At 40.9% G+C, this 21,164-nt stretch overlaps 1 protein-coding gene across 1 annotated transcript in view; it reads right to left on the bottom strand.

Annotated features, from left to right (window-relative positions):
• The window catches only part of TRPM1 (transient receptor potential cation channel subfamily M member 1), an 82,523-nt gene that overhangs the window by 52,432 nt on the left and 8,927 nt on the right, over positions 1 to 21,164 (bottom strand). The window contains exons 5-10 of the mRNA XM_044979836.1: positions 20,186 to 20,310; positions 18,909 to 19,080; positions 13,976 to 14,150; positions 12,626 to 12,749; positions 6,029 to 6,101; positions 3,422 to 3,522 (exon numbers count right to left, since the gene is read on the bottom strand). Coding sequence (XP_044835771.1) covers positions 3,422 to 3,522; positions 6,029 to 6,101; positions 12,626 to 12,749; positions 13,976 to 14,150; positions 18,909 to 19,080; positions 20,186 to 20,310 — 770 coding nt within the window. The remainder of the gene's footprint in view (positions 1 to 3,421; positions 3,523 to 6,028; positions 6,102 to 12,625; positions 12,750 to 13,975; positions 14,151 to 18,908; positions 19,081 to 20,185; positions 20,311 to 21,164) is intronic.

The raw sequence follows: 21,164 nt of genomic DNA on the forward strand, positions 1-21,164 counted from the left end.
ATGTGTGAGAAAGATCCAAAATGAGGAACACCACACTCAACAAATTCATGCAGGGATTCATGCCCTGAGTGCACCTATTCCATAATCATTTGCATGATTCTTTATCCCTGATATGAACAGCAACATTTCAAAGTGGGACAGCACCATATTTTTGTAGTAAGCAGTTAAGTCTGGGACTCAAGTGGATGTCTCAAAGTAAGGTACAACTGAGAGGTACGGTAAAATGCTGAGTATGCGCCTGGCACTTTACCTTCTTTCCACTTTTTAAACATATATAGAGCAATAGTGGAATGTCAAAGTAAAAGCAACAAGCAGATAAGGAACAGAAGGGACCAGTGTTAATAAGAATGCCACATGGCCATCAACTGACCTCTATATAGTCGTATGGGCTAAGGCCAAAAAGGGAAGATTGCAGTTAAGTGGCTCATTTACATGCTAAGATCATGCTTACATTCACATCTCCTCAAATGTGCCTATTCTTCACTACACCCTTCTCCATTTTAACCTGTGCTCTTGGGAGAAGGGAGGAAGGCATGCTTGAGGCTAGAATTGGGCAAATACCGAATTTTCAGTGAATCAGCAATTTCAAAAAGTTGAAAAAAATTCATTCCAGATGGAACAAAACATGTCATTTAGGCTCGGACCATTTAACATTTTTGAATTTTTAAAAGTATTAAAGAAAATTTTGAAATAAAAATAATTTCAAACTGAAAAAAAATCCATTTTTTCAAATTGTGTTTGTTTTTTTTCGTAAACCAACAATTTGGTGAAACCAACTTGAATTCACAAAATGCTTCAATGTCACCAAATGTGCATTTTTCAATTAAAAAAAAGATTTGGCTGAAATTTTTTGAGACTACTTCCCCTCAGTTTGGACTGCTGCACCTAGCACTTAACTTGTCCTCATACATAACTTACACAAACATTTATGCTAGACCACAACAAATTGGTTCATTGTGCAGAGAACCAGGGCTGCCCGGGGTAGGGGGAATTTGCCCCAGGCCCCGGGTCCTGCAGGGGCCCCCACAAGAATATAGTATTCTATAGTATTGCGACTTTTTTTTATGGAAGGGGCCCCCAAAATTGCTTTGCCCCAGGCCTCTGGGCAGCCCTGCAGAGAACTGCAGGATCAAGGCCATACACGTTTGCTTAACAAAGCTTTCTTTTTTGCACAAAGTCCTCTCACACTATCCTACCATGAAAGCATTTACAAGTCAGGACAGAAATGGATCTGTAAACTCACAGCAAACACTATATCAAGGGCAATCTTCATTAATTTGAAACGACAATGAATTGTAATCGGCTCATGTAATTTCCACAAAGAGTTGAAGACTACAAAGATGAAACTGGACAAAATAGTGGTAGGTTTTGTTTGCCCGTAGATGTTTTTGAATCTAAACACAATAATGTGGAGGTTGCAACATTTCCTCCAAATAAATTGATTTATAATAATACTTATATTGTTTAGGATCCCTAAATCCTCTTTATGAAAATGTTTTTAATGGACCGTGAATATTGGAAACATCACATTCCTAACAGGGAAAGAATAAAATAGCGTATACAGGAAGGATTGTTGGTTAAATTTTTAATGACTGAGGTTTCTAAATTAAATTAACCTCAATGAAGCACATAGTGTGGATGTAAAGTATTTTACTGACCATTTTATTGTACGTCATTTCAAGAAAGTCATCTAATTTAAAAAAAAAGAACCTTACTTAATTCTTATGGCCTATTTCATCCTGGTTCTTCAGAACACTTTGTAATAATTTGATACCAGATGGTTCATGTAATAAAGCAAAATGCACAAGCATATTCAGTCATCAAACTTACTTAAAACAAGGGTTTTTTTCATTACATGAATGACTCTAGGGTAGAAGTTTCAAAAGCACTCAAGTATCTGATCTTCCCCCATTGAAATCAATGGAAGCTTTACCATTAACTTCAATGGGCGCAGTATCACACTTTGAAAATGATTTAGGAGCACAAGACCCATTCCAATACCTTAGGCACTTCTGAAAATCTCACTCCTACATTCATTTTGCACCATCTCACACCCTAAGGGCCTGATATTCAGCATTTGTCTCTTTGTGGTCATGATTTTGTCCTGTTAATTCCAACTGGGATTTTCAAAGGAGTCTCCTAGGTGCCTTTCTAATTTCCAGCCCTATTGTGTAATTTATTAGAGCTAGACATCTAACCACCTGCTTGCACTCACCAGTCAGGCAGCCTGAGGTCTAAGTAGTATTACTAGACCATGCGGTTCACTATGGGTGTGATGATTGGTTCTGCTGAGGCCTGAGGCTTGGTCTACCCTACAGCGTTAGGTCGATGGAAGGCAGTTTACGTTGATGTAATTATGTCTGTGTTCACACTACAGCCTTGCTCCCGCTGATGTATGTGCCCTATTACACTAACATAATAACTCCACCTCCATGAGAGGCATAGGGCTTACGTTGGTGTAACGATATAGTGTCCATGTAGACCCTGAGTTACTTACATTGGTTGCTGGCTGTCAGTCTTGTCAATTTCACAGCTCCACGCTGAAAGCTGAGCTGTCACCGCTGGGTGGGTGAGGAGCTCCAGCTAGATCCTGGCTGCCCCTCTGGGTGCTTTGCTCCCAGCTGGGCTGTGCCCACCCTGCTTGGAACCTGGCTGCCGCCTGGAGACTCCCAGCTCCCAATGGGGAGCCCAGGTGCCATCTGGAGGCTCCTGGCTGCCTGTGCAGAGCCTGGTTGCACCAACGCTCCTGGCTCCCTGCTGGGAGGCCAGGAGCCGCCTGGCCTCAGGCGCAAAGCTCCCTGCTGAGAGCAGGGGCAGCTGGGCTCCTGGTGGTGGGGAGCAGGGAGCCGAGAGCTGGTGCAGGGGGTGGAGGGCAGCCGGGCTTCCTGCAGGGAGCTGCGTGCGGAGCCGAGAGCCCAGGTTCTCAGCCCCCAACACTGCCCCTCTTAAGTCAGTGGAAGCACTCCTGGTGTGGACGCACCACACCAACAGAAGGATGGCAGTGTGTACATGAACCATGAGAAGCATAGGGCTTATGTCAGTGTAGTTAGAGCAATGCCCTAACATAGGTAGATTTAAATTTCTGGTGTAGATATGCACTCAGCATAAATCAGGCCCCACATGATTTCCATTATTTGAATTTCTTGCCTCAAGAGGAATCTTGAATAAATTCATTTGCTAATTTTATGCTGCTACTTTTCATTTCAAAAGCACACGAGTTTTATCATTATTAACTTTTTGGAAAAGGTAGACTAGTGATATTTTATAATGAACAGTCCATATGGAATATTCCAGATCAGGCCATCATGCAGACCAAAAGAATTCAACATTACTGTCATTGCCAAGAAAATCAAAGGAAGGGATATTTGCCAGTTAATTTAAAATTATTGCTAACTAATCGGTCTAGGAAAAGCAGCTTTACCGGCCAGTGATGTCCAAAGACAAAGATTTGGCTACGTGCAATGTCCACACGGTTCCAGGCCAATGCCAAGCTCAGCTGATCTGGTGCAGATGCATTGGTACCTAAGCAAACAAAAGTATTTGGCATTTCACACTTCATGTAAATGAGTGGACACGACTGTAATTTAATTCTCTGGGGATTAGATCAGATCTTCAGCTGGTCTAACAGTGAGTAGTGATGTTGAAATGAATGGAGTGATGATTTTTTTTACACCAGTTGAGGATTCAGCCCAATAATCCTTTCAAAATTGGGAATAGTAACATTCTCCCTTGTTCCTTGTAGTTCACAGAAATGGACTTTAGTCCCTTACTTATTTTAGCAACAGTGATACAATATCATTCTCTGTAAATGTTGTTTAAATAACATTATGTAGTTTAAATGTTCAAGAATAATTGTCAGAAGCGATAAAATAATCTCAAATGGTTCAGATTAGCTCGCAAACAAAAATCTTTGTGATAAGAGCATTATGGCTGAGTGTGCGCTTTGGAATCCAGCTAACAGTCCAAACTAACATTACTTTCTTTACAAAGATTTACTTTAAAAGCAACAACAAAAACCAAACTCAAGTGTTAGAATGTTTGGAAATGACATGGCCAAGGGGAATTGGCTGGATCCCTTAATCCAGCCAGTTGAGTGATCCAGCTCATTCTGCATTGTCATATCATCCTCCATCCTCATGATCACCCATCTGATTTACACCCCACACACAACAATTTTTTAAACCAAACACTTTTGTTAGGACCTATGTAAAGGTACAGATAATTTACAAGGAGAGGATGGGAAATTGATCGATTGAATAGGAAATGGGATTTTATTCATTTGCTATGTTGAACTTCGGGTATATTTTTGCAAGTTTTGTGGGGCTAAGCTAAGTGTGGGTGAGTGGTTTCAGGGGCTAGTGCCACTCCATAACAAATCCCCACTCCTTGCTAAAAGTCTAGACGTTTATCAGAGCTTAAGCAGCTCCTCTGAAAGGCTTCTTCCTTCTCTAAAACCCTGCTGACTTTATCCCTAATGCTGCTCCCCTCCCTTCCACAGAGTATAATCAGCAGTTTGGCAGATGCCCTAACACAGGTCTGGTGATTCCTTAATCCCATGCTTCTCTTTTCCCTACATCTTTCACCTAACGTCTCTTTTGTAATCAACTGATATCAACTTCCAAAGTGCATAACATTTGATGACAGCAGTTGTTCCAACAAAGACAGACTCAGCCACAAAGGTTAGAGGGTTTAGATTGGGGGGAGAGAGAGAGCAAGCTTATTGGACAGACAAAGCAATTACATTTTTAAAGCCTCACGCCAATCCTTGAACTACATTTTTTTGAGGTTTAAAAAATCTAGTTAACTTCTTCCCTCTCCGCATGTTATTTATCATTTTGCATACACTGGCCAAGACGGGAACTGGATGTATTGAAACACCATGAGACAGGTCAGAGAGACAGGTTGGGGAGGTAAAATCTTTTAATGGACCAATGTCTGTTGGTGAAAGAGACAAGCTTTTAAGGCTATGTCTACACTGCACACCTTACAATGGTAAGGTAAGCGATGAAAAAACACCCCCCTGAGCCAGGGCCGGCTCCAGACCCCAGCGCGCCAAGCAGGCGCGTGGGGCGGCATTGTACTGGCAGGGCGGCATTTGGCTCCGGCGGACCTTCCACAGTCATGCCTGCGGGAGGTCCACCGGAGCCCCGGGACGAGCGGACCTGCCGCAGGCATGACTGCGGCAGGTGCGCTGGTCCCGCGGCTCGGACGGAGCTCCCGCAGGCATGCCTGCGGATGCTCCACCGGAGCCGTGGGACCACGGGACCGTCCGCAGCCACTTCTGCCCCGGCTGCGGGACCGGGGAAGGGCGGCGTGAGTGGCGCAGCGCGCCGCCCTGCTTGGGGTGGAGGAATTTCTAGAGCCGCCCCTGCCCTGAGCGCAGCAAGTTACAGCGCTGTAAAGCGCCAGTGTAAACAGTGCCCCAGTGCTGGGAGCGCGGCTCCCAGCGCTGTAAACTAATCCCCTCGAGGAGGTGGAGTACCTGCAGCTGGCGCCGCGACCACACTCGCACTTCAAAGCGCTGCCGCGGGAGCGCTCCTGCGACAGCACTTTGGAGTTTTGAGTGTAGCCAAGCCCTCAGAGTACCTTTGCCAGACCTGAGGACGAGCTCTGCGTAGCTTGAAAGCTTGTCTTTTTCACCAGCAAAAGTTGGTCCAATAAAAGATATTACCTCACCCACCTTGTCTTTCTAATATACTGGGGCCAACATGGCTACAACAACACTGCAAACACAAATGAGAAAGGTTCTTCTGGTATTTCCTGCCCAAGTGGAAGAAGGAAACTGTGGAAACTTCAGGGTAATGCTATGGAAAAGTTCAGATCTAGACCTTACATATTGGGCTCACATCTTATCAGACCTGAACCCAAAACACCAAATGCTTTGAGGTTACTAATCTGAACTGATAAGAACAGAACAGACAAAAGTTTTGGTATTTATAATGACCCATACAGAGCAAGTGTTTATTTTGGTGGGGTTTTTTCCAAGTTGGTTTGTTCATCCTTATTTGTTGCCTGCATAAAAACTCACCTTTAAGTAGAGCAGTTAAAATAGACATTTCAATGTCCTGTTGCCCCTCAGAACCCATGCGGAACACAGTTATCTATAGGACAGAATAAAACCAAACACACAATTAACTCAGGAACATAACTTAGAACAAAAGAAAGAAAGAGGATAAGGCTATGTCTATACTCCACAGCTTTTAGCGACAGGGCTGTGTCGGTACAGCTGTGCCGCTAAATGTCGTGCAGTGTAGCTGCTGTTCGTTGGTTCTCCTGCAGACAATGCGCTGTTCACACTGGGACTTGTTGTGGCAAAACTTTTGTCTTTCTGGGGGGTGTTTAACACCTCTGAAAGACAAAAGTTTTGTCATTCAATAGCCAGTGTTGACATAGCTTAAGGGAAAGAGCAAGAGAGAGAAAAGAAAAGAGATAAATTGTGTATTTTTCTATATTGTTTGAAAATTTTCAAAATTTGCAATTTCAATTACATTTTTCATTAAAATTTCTAATTTTGACAAATAAAAAGGGATGAAAACTTTCATATCTTTGTCCTGTTCTTTGACTGACTACACAACTAGTAAAAATAAAAAATAAAAAAATCAAATCTTTAAATTTTGATGAAATTTTTCCACTGACAGATTTTGACAAAAAACACAGGACAAAATTACTGTGCCAATTTTATTTAGTTTTCCAACCATCTCTAGTATTTTACAGTATTATGAATTGCCCGCTTATATCTGAAATAACCATTATGGCATTTCTTTGACTGAATTTAATATTCACACAAGTTTGAGAGGCAAGTTAAGTAATACATTGACAAAAAGTACAATCCTAGATGAACCTTGGGGACAACTCTCTTGTGCACAAAACTGAGTATTTATATTGATGTTTGGTTCAGTTGCTTATTAGTGAATCAAATCTACTGAGTTAAAAATGCACAATAGTGCCCTAACAAAGCAAGTTCCTTGAGACATTTTTCTGCAAACCTGCTTTCCTGTGCTTCACCTCTCAAAACACCCCTCTTTCATCAAGCAGGTAGGTATGGGTGTGACTTGCACATACAGTCAGTGACCTATGTTGGGGGTGGTGGTAAGCTGCAGGAGGCATTTGGCTCTGGCCCAAAGCATACGACTGGAGAATACACCCTTTGGATGGTACCGTTTGCTACCCCACTTCACACCAAACAAACTCTGCTGTCCGGGCCCTCCTCCCCTTCTTTGGTGTGCATTATGCCCTTGCATGCTCACAAAGAGAACACTCCCTGTGTTCCCACAAGCACTGCCAAGGCAGTTGTTCACAGCCCTTTTTTAAAGGGACAAGTGGCTAAAACAGGAACCAATCTGAACCTTAAACCAGAACGTCATCAAAAAAAGTTTGTGGAAAAAAAGCCTATTTAAGTTTTTGCCCCATTATTTTTCATATTTGCGACTGTCTGTCTGGGTTCTGGTTGGCATTAGAAAAGAAGTGCCAAATCACTATAAGAAAGGTAAGATTTCTTCTGACTCCATCAGCTTAGTGTCATTAGAAACAGAGGGCTCAAACCTGCCAGATACTGAGAATTTTGGCCTTGATCCAGCCAAGCACTTTAGTCCAGGAGTAGTCCACTATAGTCAAAGGGACCATTTAGATGCTTGAAGTTAAACATATGCTGAAGTGCTTTGCTGGATCAGGGCCAGAGTGCACAGCATCTTGCAGGGCTGAACCTAGAAAGCACAATGGGCTTCACAATGTATTTTATTAAGTACAGTTACAGTAAAAAGAATGATCTGACACTCACATTCTATGCAAACTTGATCTGGATTTGAAAAAAAAATGTGATGAAGGAACATAGGAACATTGACTTTCTGTATAGTCAGTGCTGCAAGTATTAATAAATGTCTTGCTCAGTTAGAAAATACTACTTCTGTGGCAGAGAACTGGAGAGTAAAATGGATATAAATATCTAGCTTTCAATGAAGGTATCCTATAGTGCGTCACTGATTCTGAGACTAGAGTGCCTTACACCTGTAAATGTCCTTTACTTTGTATCATTTTTATGTTACCCCAGAATATCTAAAGATGTTTTGCTTTTGCTTACTTGAGTGAGTTTTAATATATTCATATTGGCCTTCTGAAAAGTACATCTATATGCTGTAAGGCAGATGCGCTGATTTATGTTTCTTTATGATTGCCCAATATAAATAACTAGATTAGAAGAATAGTCTGGTAAATAACTTGTGCATTAGTGATTGTTATGCATTATTAGAATTAGTATTAGAATAATTATTAGAATAAGTTTTAGAATAGCACCTAGAGGACTCAGACAAGATCGGGGTCCCATTGTTCTAGGTGCTGTACACAAATGTAATAAGAAACAGTCCATGTCCCAAGGAGATTGCAATCTAAATAGACAAGGCAGACAGCAGGGTGAGAGGACAGGAAATACTATTGTTCCCATTTTACAGACGGGGATTGAAGCACAGAGAAAGTAAACAATTTGCCCAACTCAAACAGAGCATCTACTAGACTGTAAGCTCCCTGGGGCAGGGGGCATCTTTCTTGTTATGTATATGTACAATGTACAAAGCACAGTAGGGTCCTGGTCTTGTAGACTAGGGAAGGTTACTACAGGTTAATTGGAGCACCTGTAGCCAATTAAGGCCATGCCAGGAACCAAATAAAAAACCTCTGCTTCAGGCAGACAGGGCGGAGTGAGGAAGGAGACAGGACTGGAGTTTGGAGGCGTTTTGCTGAAAATTGAAAGACCAGAGAACCAGAGGAAGGGAGACCCTGCCCCAGCAGAGCAGAGAGACTCCCTCCCCCAGTGTCAAGGACCAAGGGTAACTCTACCCAAGAGGGAAGAGGATAAGAAATCCACAGGGGTTGAGAGGGGCTGAGGCTCAGAGTGAGGAGCAAACCCAGACCCCTTCTCTCTGCTTCCCTCCTCTACCACCTTCCTGGGCCACTAGTGGGGCCTTTGGCACCCCAAGAGCAGGGGTAAAGGGTGGCATCCTAGCCCCCCTGCCAAGAAAAGCATGGGACCCACCATACCAATATTGGCCATTATGTCACAATCCTTGGAACCTTACTTCAGTTTCTGTTCAGTCCTTAGAGTAAGGATTGAGTAAAAATTGCATAAGAATCACAGGACTGGGCCTTTATTTAGGAAATTAGGGTTTGAGAACTAAAAAGCATAAAAATCTAAGGAATGGAGGTAAATTTGAAATTGCATCGTTTTTCCTTGATGCAAATGCTGAACTCCCCAGAGTACCAATGGGAGTTCTACACTAGGAATGATGTCACCTTCTGATGTACCTCCAAAAGGAAATTATTGGAAGTCAAGGAAGGAAATGAACATTTGGGAAAAACAGGAGGCCACTATGACACTAAACAGGCAGGGAATTACAGACTGGCATTGAAGGGCTTAATTCTTATCTTGAAATTTGTGGGAATTGATGTTAGTACCTCCTGGCCAACTGAGGTAACTATTAGAATGAAGAGTCTGCGACTTGTGCCAAAACTGTGGATGCTCAATGACAAATGGCCAGATTCTACAAGAGGTCAGCAAATAAGCACCTCTCCAAAAGCCCCCTCCCACAACATGATAAGTGTAGGTCAGAGGTATCCATCCTAATACTGTCTCCCCACAAAACCCACAGCCAGCCTGCCCTGCTGAGCTCCTCAACTGGAGCAGAGAGTGGCTTTGGAGATTGGGATGTGGACTGGTTGTTTTTTGTGCACACCTTGGCTTTTTGACCCATCCAGGACCCCATCAACCCAGCCCACTGAAGAGATTGTTTGTGCTCTGGGCTGCCAGAAGATGGGTTCACATTAACACTGCTGTTACTGAGTGTATACGATATTCAGTGGTGTTGTGAACATCATACATTAGCCAAGATTTTTACCTAACGTTTGGATCTGGAGAAAAATATCAGATATTTAAATACTAATATCCAGCTCATCGCAGGACTAGAAAAATAGTGAAAGTCTCTAAAATTCATTCTCTCTCTATTTTATGATTCCTAGCTCTTTACCAGCATCTTTTTAATACTTTTACAAGAAGAATATGACAGAAGAAGGGGAAAGAGTTGGAGGCTGCTGAGACTCAGAGTTGATTTGATGGAAAAGATTTGATTAACTGGATTTCTGGATGTTCTGTTTGCTGCTCTTTATCCCCAAAGTGGGACATCAGGATTAATATTTAAGCTGATAAAATTGGTCTCATAACTCCTATTATTTACCCTAATTGCTGAATGCTCATTCTGTAACTTACTAAATTTTGTTTTGGCAGCAAAAGGCTATGAAAAATCATTCTTTGATTGATGCTTTGACTGCCAGAGTCAGATTCTATAGTAAAAGACAATGCCTTCCAGACTAGCATATGTGACTTGAGGATTTTGAGAACATTTCCTGATGGAATCTTTGAATGCAGGTTCATATTAATGGTGTTGGGTGAGGTTCTGTACATTTTACCTGCAATCAGGCCTGAAATCATGGCTTTATCATGCTAACCATATAACACTGTCCAGACATGAGTTTGAGATGGACAGAGATACATGGCTCATTTACACTGATGCGGCTCTTGTTGATTATAATGAGGCCAGCATTAACAGAACTGAGGGAAGAACTGACCCAGTGGAATCTTTCACTAGCATCACACATGCATTGGACCAAATTCTGAAGTCCTTAACTTGGATCTTATTCAGTCAAAACTGCCATTGAGAGTCAATGGAGTATGCATGAGTAAGGAGCAGGAGCTGGAATCTGCTGCTCTTACACACAAGGAGTAGCACCTCCCTCCATGCGTACTCCCTTTATTGTGGATGAACTGGGCCTTAAGCATAAAGTTGAGTATTTAGACTTGGGTTAAAACATCTTTGTTCATTTAATCTGCAAGAATCAGATCCCATTCTGAAAATGCAAACTGCTGCAGATATCACATAACTACGTGGGAAAAAAACAAACATGAATATACTTTCTTTTCCCTGACACTTCTCAGTGTACAGTGCCATGTTATGAGGGGGAACTAAGGTCCCACTTCTCAAAGGTATTTAAGTGCCTAAATCCCATGGATTTAAATTATTTCAATGGGAGTTAAGCACCTAAATATCTTTGAGGAGCTGGGTCAACTTGTTCACAGAGATCAGACTGTCATGGTGTGTGGCTGTCTGATCTATAGTGCCTCCTGCTGGCGTAGTATTCCACTCCTGCTCCTTGCCTCATTTTCCCTCCCCAAGGTGGGTCTCAGCTCACACACTAGTCAGTTCCAGAGGGGTTTCTTAACCCTCCGGCCAAATCACAGCCAAGAAATCCTAACTAAAAAGTCCCAACAAATAAAAAAAAGAGCTTCTGCCCTTTGGGGCCTCTCTTCAGACCATCCTCTCAACCTTATTCCCTATTCCAGGCTCAGAGGATCCTGGAATAGGGAATAAGGTCCCACATTCCCTCAGCAGACAGGGATTGGGACACTTAGTCCTAAGAAGCAGGAAGCATTTGGAAGAAGAAATAGAGGAGGGAAATACAGACTCTCTCATCATAAAGGGATAGGAGATGTTCTCTTCCCGCAAAAGAAGAGCTGCACCTCTTTCCATCTAGTGCTCAGCCTAGTTACCTCCCCTCAGGCTATTTCATGGAGATGTGGCATCACTTCACTAGGGACAGAATCAGGTATAGCAGAGATAAGGCAATTGTCCTAAATTTCATACTAAAAATTGTGGCACACCTGGTTACTGCAGGCAGTTAGGAGAGAGGGGTTTGGTATTTCAGTCCCACTCCCACCTCTAAAAATAACCAGCATTTAGAAAAGAAAAAACACTGAAAATGGAAAAAGCTAGACTTAGCCAGTTGAAACTGCTGTTAAAAACAAAGCTGTTAAAATGTCATTGTTGTTTGAAAATGGCTGCTTCAGTTTTGCAACCAAAAAGAATTAACTGGAAATCTACCCCTTGACACAAGGGAGGATATATGCATAAGACGAAAATATGAAAAAAATTCCACAGCTACAATTAACCAAGTGGAAACATTCATTGGTACACTTTGCATGCTAAAAACAACAGACTATAACCCCATGAGTACAAGCACTATTGATTGATGATGGATGAATACATTTATGAATCCTAGACAATTTTCTTTTCCTTACAAGTGAGTTTCTCCCCTGGTGGGACTTGAAGGAGTGTGACTCAATGATGTGGATAATACTGTCATGGCAAACATGGATCAGGAATGACATTGATGCTTAAGAACATTTAAAACAATTTTTTCCCCAGGACTTAAAAAAGACAAGTCAATTGTAAAAGAATGCAAGATAAAAGACTAAAATCGCTTCTTCTGGGAATCCTTCCTCCAATTATCTTTTCACTACCTTCTGCACCTGATCCTCCCATCATGTCTATTTTAGGGCCCAAATCTGTCCCACTGAAGTCCATTGGAATGTTCCCATTCCCCTAAACGGGAATCTGGCCATTAAGTTGGAACTTGTTTGGGATGGGAGTGATCTTGCCTTAGTCTATATTTGTGAATCATTGTGTACATTTCTGGCACTCTGTGAATGAAAGATAAATAGTAATAATATGTAAATGGCATTTGAAAGGAAGGGTAGGGTTGTACTAAGGTTAAGGCATTTGTGAATGAATGTTATGGCACTCACAAGTTCCTTCTTTTTCATACACTCCATGAGAATGACAAACAGCTGATGGGCTTGGTTCCGGTTGTAGTTGAAGGTTTTTTGAATGGTAACTAGAAGCTGGTCCCTGAGGGATTCACTTATTATCCTAATAGAAAAAAAAAGAGACAATACCTAAAAATAATATAAATTACACTCTATCATTAAAACAAAAAAACAACAATAATTTTTACATCAGTCCAGTTTCTTTGTTTTGAGAATATATAATTTATCCAGGATCTTCCTATTTTATGATATAAGATTATGGGACTAATGAAAAGAGTTAGCAGTACTCTCATGAGATCCATACCAAAATTGGTTCCCATATGCATGTATGAAAATCTTAACACAGGAGCCAAAAACTGAATGGCTAGGCGCCTGAACCATCTTTTCATTCACAGAGATGATAGCCACTGCAGCTACATGTTCTGTACCTCTATGTGAGGATCAACCAAGGAATTCAGTCTCCAGAGGACATTTTATAAGACCACTAATTTCACCTTAAAATGCTGCAAATGCTTTTCTGTAAAGCTGAAGGAATGGGATTTTGGGGAGAGTGGGATGGGCATATTGTGTTATGCTACTGGGTGGTACTGTATTTGTAAGTGGACTATAAACTGAGTTCTTGTCAAGGGGAGCCTGGAAGCTCATACAGACTATTTAAAAATATGACGTCTAAAGAAAAGTATATATAAAGAAATTGAAAATGTTTCAGCAATGTTTAAATGATTTGATTTGGGTCTATGAAAGTAACACGAGATGTGATCCCTCCAACCTTCACTGGATTCTTCATAAAACATTTACTTCAAGAAGATGGCAAATATTACCAACAGGCATTCAGAGCAGCAAAACTGCTGAAGCTACAAAATATAGATAAATTAAGAGCTCATCAGAAAATTACTCTCTCTAATCTGAAAGCAGCGACTCCAAAGATTCCTCATCATCAAGCAATGCATTTATCTCATCATCATCTAATAGGGAAATTGGACATAGCATCATGCATACTGCAATAGACAGCCATGCAGAAGCGAGCTATCAAACAGACTGATTTCTGATAAGTTATTTCAATTAAATTTGAATACACTAGAGAAGACTAGAAAGATGGTGAAGACGGGAAAACTGAGAAATGTGTTGGTGAATTAAAACAGGACATTTTTGTGAACATTTTATCCTTTTTGTTTTTAAAATTAAATTTTGTAACTTGAATGAAAGCTTGTGTCAAAATTTCAAAATTTCAATCCACCTCTACTGGCAACATAGAGGCAAACTGGGTAGTATCATACCACCAATGCCCTGATCTGTCCACAGCCTTTGTAATGATCCTAAAAATCTTACCCCCCTTCTTCAGAATATTTGTGTGCAAAAGACAGAATGTCAGATGCTCGTCCACTGCCATCACAGATCACAACGGGCAGAGGGGGCTCTTCTCGCAGACATTCCAGGACAATAGAGATCACATTGGGACCCCCTTCAACTATGAGCCCAACCACGGGCACACCTTGTCCCAGACCTGTAAAAGAAACAGGTGTGTCATTAAACACTAGTAATGGTACTGGGTTTGTTTCAAAGAGGTGGAATGATGTGAACGTGTGTGAATTCTGTGTTATGGCTTCCCAGTGAACCAGAGCAGCGAGGAAGCTTCAGGAAAAGAAATGGAGGGTGCGCATGATTGGGTGATGGCATGAAAGATATCGCCTATGTTTCTCCACAGCCCCAAAAGAAAGAAAGCAAAATGTCTCCCAGCTGACTTTCTTCAGTACTGCTACTTACTGTCTATTTATTCACACATGCGGTAAGTGATCCGTTTTGCAATCTCAATTGCATAGGAACCTTGTTAGAGTCCATCTGCAGCTAGATCAACTATCCCGGGGTAGGCAATCTATGGCACGGGTGCCGAAGGCAGCACACGAACTGGCTTTCAGTGGCACTCGCATTGCCCAGGTCCTGGCCACCAGTCCAGGGGGCTCTGCATTTTAATTTAATTTTAAATGAAGCTTCTTAAACATTTAAAAAACCTTATTTACTTTACATACAACAATAGTTTAGTTATATATTATAGATTTATAGAAAGAGACCTTCTAAAAACATTAAAATGTATTACTGGCACACAAAACCTTAAATTTGAGTGAATAAATGAAGACTCGGCACATAACTTCTGAAAGGTTGCCGACCCCTGAACTGTACTAACTCTAATACCTTATTACCCCAATTAATATTCTGATGGCTCCAGGCTATTGTCTCCTTGCTACTTTTGACTAGATTGGTACTTATACACCATGTCATCCTCAACATGACATCCATCTATGCTTTCTCTTCAGATAGAAGCATTAATTTGCTCTCTTTATCATTAGGTTGAAATGGCTGGCCGATGTAAGAGACGACAGCTGAGCATCCCTTTGCTGTCCCTGCCTCACTATGAACTCCAGGCATAGGATGACAAAGGGAAGCCCACAGGTCACATGGTCTCTGGAGTCTTGGTCACATGATCACTTACAACTCAGGAAAATGCAAGGCAAAAAGCATTAGGTGCAAGCTGTCTGATTTCACTACCCATAAGCATTTGGATCAAGTTCTTAATTCTGTAAAATGATCAACTTTTCATAAAGAGGTTGTCTGTTTTTTTAAGAAGTTCACTGAGAGACTATGGAAGGTACCACAACAGCAACCCTACATATTTAATTCATCTCTCTGCAGAACAGGCACAGCATGGACAGCGGTAGGTCAAGTCTCCCCACACTGTCCCGCCAACGCGTCCTACATCTGATCTGGAGGGATCCCAGAGATTGGTTCAGCCTTTATGCCCATTAAATCATAGAGTCATAGAATATCAGGGTTGGAAGAGACCTCAAGAGGTCATCTAGTCCAACCCCCAGCTCAAAGCAGGCAGGGCTGCCCAGAGGATTCAGGGGGCCTGGGGTAAAGCAATTTCGGGGGCCCCTTCCATACAAAAAAGTTGCCATACTATAGAATACTATATTCTCACGGGGGCCCCTGCGGGACCTGGGGCAAATTGCCCCACTTCCCCCCACCTCCTGGCAGCCCTGAAAGCAGGACCAATCCCCAACTAAATCATCCCAGCCAGGGCTTTGTCAAGCCTGACCTTAAAAACCTCTAAGGAAGGAGATTCCACCACCTCCCTAGGTAACCCATTCCAGTGCTTCACCACCCTCCCAGTGAATTTTTTCCCTAATATCCAACCTAAACCTCCCTTACTGCAACTTGAGACCATTACTCCTTGTTCTGTCATCTGCTACCACTGAGAACAGTCTAGATCCATCCTCTTTGGAACCCCCTTTCAGGTAGTTGAAAGCAGCTATCAAATCCCCCCTCATTCTTCTCTTTGGCAGACTAAACAATCCCAGTTCCCTCAGCCTCTCCTCATAAGTCAAGTGATCCAGCCCCCTAATCATTTTTGTTGCCCTCCGCTGGACTCTTTCCAATTTTTCCACATCCTTCTTGTAGCGTGGGGCCCAAAACTGGACACAGTACCCCAGAGGAGGCCTCACCAATGCAGAATAGAAGGGAATGATCACGTCCCTCGATCTGCTGGCAATGCCCCTACTTATACAGCCCAAAATGCCATTACCCTTCTTGGCAACAAGGGCACACTGTTGACTCATATGCAGCTTCTCATCCACTGTAACCCCTAGGTCCTTTTCTGCAGAACTTCTGCCTAACCATTCGGTCCCTAGTCTGTAGCAGTACATGGGATTCTTCTGTCCTAAGTGCAGGACTCTGCACTTGTCCTTGTTGAACCTCAGATTTCTTTTGGCCCAATCCTCTAATTTGTCTAGGTCCCTCTGTATCCTATCCCTACCCTCCAGTGTATCTACCACTCCTCGCAGTTTAGTGTCATCTGCGAACTTGCTGAGGGTGCAGTCCACACCATCCTCCAGATCATTAATGAAGATATTGAACAAAACTGGCCCCAGGACTGAACCTTGGGGCACTCTGCTTGATACCGGCTGTCCACTGGACATGGAGCCACTGATCACTACCTTTGAGCCTTTCACATCTCTGCTTAGACATCCAACAAGGGTGCCAAATAGTGCCACTTGGGGTGACTTTTATTTTTTAAATTATGTGGCCACTAGTAACTGGATTGAGGCTTCCCACAGAGCATGTTGTTAACTCCTGTACTTTGTCAGATTCCCAACTTTGGTTTTATAGATGGTGAAATGACCAAACACCGATTAAACAAGAAAGGAAGAAAACCAAACTCCAGAAGTGTATAAAACAAAGGTGCTTTAGCCTTTACCTGACACTCTTATGTTCTTCTGCTTTTTTAAGACCATTTAAAAACCCCAATTAGTAGCTGCTATCAGTCCTTATGCCACTGCTATTTTGAATTGATTTCCTCTTATTTAAGAAATAACAGCCACTGAAAGCTCCCTAGAATAATCATTACTTGAGGCACTAAAATGTTAAGATTTATTTCAGCTATAGGAAGATTTTATTTTTAATGATTTTTTTTAAATAATCACCTTATTTTTTCAATCTTGAAATTAAAAAGCCCCCTTTACATATACTAATTATTGTTGATTTGAAAAGTAATGGGCCAAATTCTCTTCTCAGTTATACCACTGTAAAAGCACTGGGTATCTGGTTGCAACTGAGAGAACAAATTGGCCCACTGGCTGAAGTTGAGATTCCTAACAGGTTCAAAAATAAAAATCATATTACTTATGTAAAATCAGATTTTCTGACCCCAAATCTCCATGTTCTCTGAAATTCACATCAAAACCAAAGTTTATTTTTACAAAACCCTGGTTTTACAAAGGTTTTAAATATTTCATAAGACCTTCATGAAATCAGGGGGTGTCAAAAAGAGAAAATAATTAGAGCTCTGCAAATCTGTGGATATCCGCTTTATATCCATGGATCGGATGCAGATACAAATTTTGTATCCAGGCAGGGTTCTAAAAAATATTATTATTTCATATTAACTTCTCTCTCTCACCTCCCTCATATCCCCACCCCACCCACCAAGCAAGATCATAGACTATTTAAAAAGTACAGTAAATTATTAATGATGCTGTTTTTCCTCCCATTGATTTTTGAGTGAGGGGGAAAAATCAATGACTATTAATATTTATTAGATAACATGGAGTATTTCCAAGCCTAGTTATTCCTGCCAGAGTTTAGGAATCCATACCTGGTGAATGCCAAATTCTGAAACTCAGGAGATCTAATTAACGTTTTTAATTGTTATTTTTAAAGTGTGCCCACTTCCAGTCCTCTGATAATAAGCTCAAGAGACTCAAACTTCAATGATATGTCTGAAGAGGCAGCAGAAAATTTTTAAAGCTGACATGTCGGTGAATGGAGTTTTCGTTTTGCCCTTGTCTCAGTTGCAGATTCCCAAATCGGCCTCCTGTTTTGAGACATTATTCAATAACTATGCATTATTTAGAATAAAAATAATTACTGCTGGGCAACCACAGGAAAACCAGCCCAGCCATCTCTCTCATTTATCTATTTACTTTTTTATATTTTTTTTCGAGCTCAAGATGTTACAGAAGGTTCAGTGGAGAAAGAAATCACTGATCAAGTCTTGAGAGAAATCACACAAATTGCATCTGATAAATGATTTAGAAATGGATAATGGGGAAGAAGTAAACAGCAGATCTGCATGAAACTTTACATGTTAAACCCTTAAACTAGATGAGATTTGCCTAGGTTAGAGATTCATTAAAAATCTAAATCTCTGGTTACATTCATCAGAAGAGTTGCAGAATTTTGATTGTGAAATTCAAAGCAAAACTCAGGGGGATACAAACCCAAATAGAGAGAAATAAAAAATGTTAGCGCACACTCTTGGAAACAGGAACCACAGAGATTCACAGAATACTGGTTAAAATGAATTAGATGAAGCATTATTCCCTAGAGTGTATTCAGTGAGGCTTCTGAACATTGGCTTGAAGTATACAAAATATCTTTACTTTCTTTTCCTTCATGACTCTCTTTCACTGAAAGTCTTGTGTCATTGCATTTCCTTCTCTCTATTATTCCTCACCTTCCCTTCCTCCTTTTCTGATCCTTACTCTTCTATGTTTCCCATCCTGTTAGATTCAAGCCTTCTGTGTCAGTAATCAGGCAGCACATGTTTTTGTTCCAGTTACACTGATCTGATCAAGTTTCAGTCTCTGGTCAACAGCCGGCACAAAAAAATCTAAATTTCAGTCCAACAAAAATATATTTTTTTAAAATCCACTTCGTTCAAGATATTAATGTTTACAGTTTGTCTAAAATCTCCCATTGAACTTACGTGTGTTAATTTTCTGAAGGGAGATGTGTTTTTCCAGTTGACGTCGCAACTTAACTTCAGCTCCATATTTACCAAGTGTGCCGTTGTCCGCTAAGATGAAGTGTGTATGAGAACTGTTGAGCACACAGAGCTTACTTAGAGGGTTTGACATTGTTTGGTAAACTCTTGACACCTGTCAAAGGGATATGTGCATAAAGATGAAAAAAAGGCTTTACTTGCTACTATATACACATGTAACAAACCCACAGCCACAATTTTCAACATAATGACATGCAGCACCAAGAAGAGAATCTAGTAATAGAGGCCTTTATAATCTGAAATAAAGAAGAACCTGTCTTTAGCTGTCTAGCCAGTAACTAAAGGATCTCTCACTTGCTCCTTTACAAATGCTAAAAACCTTCTCCATAGCCATTGTATTGTGTAATTCCCTCAGCCAAATTTGCAAAAATTTTCTTCTGCATAACCTGGAGCCCCGAGTAATTCATATTCAACAGCTGAGTGCCAATCTATAATGAATCCTTTGTGTTGCCCATGTATGGGCACCCTGGATGTCTACAAAACTCTCAGCATATGGCATTGGGGTTAGAACCCAGCAATTTCCAGTACACAAAAAACAGGCCCCTGCTACTTGCACTAAAGCAGTACTTTTTTAGCTACACATACTATACTTATTTTGTATTGATATGGCAACAAATGAAATGAATACATCTTAAGTATGTCTTTATTGAAAAAGTGTTCTCAAGAGTAATCAGCTTCCTAGAAGGACACAGGCATTGTCTATCTGTGACACATCTATTATATCTGTAGCTGTGCTGAAAACAGAACACGCTTCATAGCTTGCATGAATTGTCCTTTGTGTCATCAATAGTAGCTGTTGGAGATCACAGAGCCACGTGCAATATGCTGGAATTCAAGACTAAAATCAATCAACATCTATTAACCCTTAGGACACTGATGACAAATATACCCTCTCTCATGTCTCCATTGAGAGACTAAAGGTAAATTATCATCTTTAGCTCCTTCCTTTCCTTGTTGTACATGGAGCAGATGCCACATGCCTGCCCAGCTACTGTTACCTTCTTCCTCCTTTCCTCAGCAAAATATTTTGAGCATAATCAGATGGAGAATGTTACAATAATGTACATTAATTTCAGCTCTAGAAATACTCTGGAAAGAGGGAAAAACACAAACACACAAGAACTGCAAACAGATGAAACATGCATTTTGTTACACAGTTGATATCCCACTATGAGAGTTTTCTTACAGTAGAGACTTACATCTTTCCCAATCAGATCCTCCTTATTTTCCACAATGCCCCATGGTGCAATTCCTATGGCACAGATTCGTCCTCTGGACTTGGAAGAATGATCTTTCAAGGCATCTCCCACATGGCGAATTACTCCTACAGGTACAATTCATTTAAATTCATTATTGACACTTCAGAGGCTTACGCTGAAGTGCTGATACGTAGTTAGCTACTATTTTCGAACTTTACAGTGTAATATACTTGAAAGGCACAAACAATTTTTGAAACTGTTTTCAGAAAACTCTAGTTTCTGATAAATCATCCTTTAAATAATATGCTTTGAAATTTTAAAAAATCTTTAACTTTTTTATATGAAACAGTTTTCTGCTCCCTTGCTCTGTATACAAGGGTCTTCACATCAAGGGGGAGAAAGCACTATAAAATATACAAAGAAAACAAACAAAAATAGCAAAAATTAGTTTTTGCTAATTTTTTTCAGTTCTAGCAATCTTAGGTGCTATTTGTAACTAAAAGAGAGAGAAGTTTTGTTGCAGGGAAATGTGAGTTTCAAGTTGATAGGGTCCATTTAAATATAAAAACCATAAAATATGAGTGAAAAACGTTGTTATAACACCGCCCCTCATCCTATATTGTCTCTTCATTTTGTTGACACACTTAGAATAGCTTTCCCAAAGGTATTGACGAAAGAACCATTCCTTGAATAATTTATAAGTGAGGTGGACAAAGCACTGGATAATATACAACGGAAAATAATCCTGCATGGAAAAGGAGACGGGTCTAAACGACCAAATAAGTCTTTACCACTTCTAATAGCTATGACTTATGATACACCAAGAAAAATCAGTCAACTTTACTTTAGCTTGAGGAAATGCAATAATTCAGATATTGCTCGGAAGTCCAGGAAACTAGAAATGGAGTGAAACAGTCAAAACTGAAGCTGAGGCAGGTAACTGCCTCCTAGGAGTAGCTGCACTTAGATTACACTTTGA

This window comes from Mauremys mutica, chromosome 11 (genome assembly GCF_020497125.1).
Source record: "Mauremys mutica isolate MM-2020 ecotype Southern chromosome 11, ASM2049712v1, whole genome shotgun sequence".
Taxonomy (NCBI): domain Eukaryota; kingdom Metazoa; phylum Chordata; order Testudines; family Geoemydidae; genus Mauremys; species Mauremys mutica.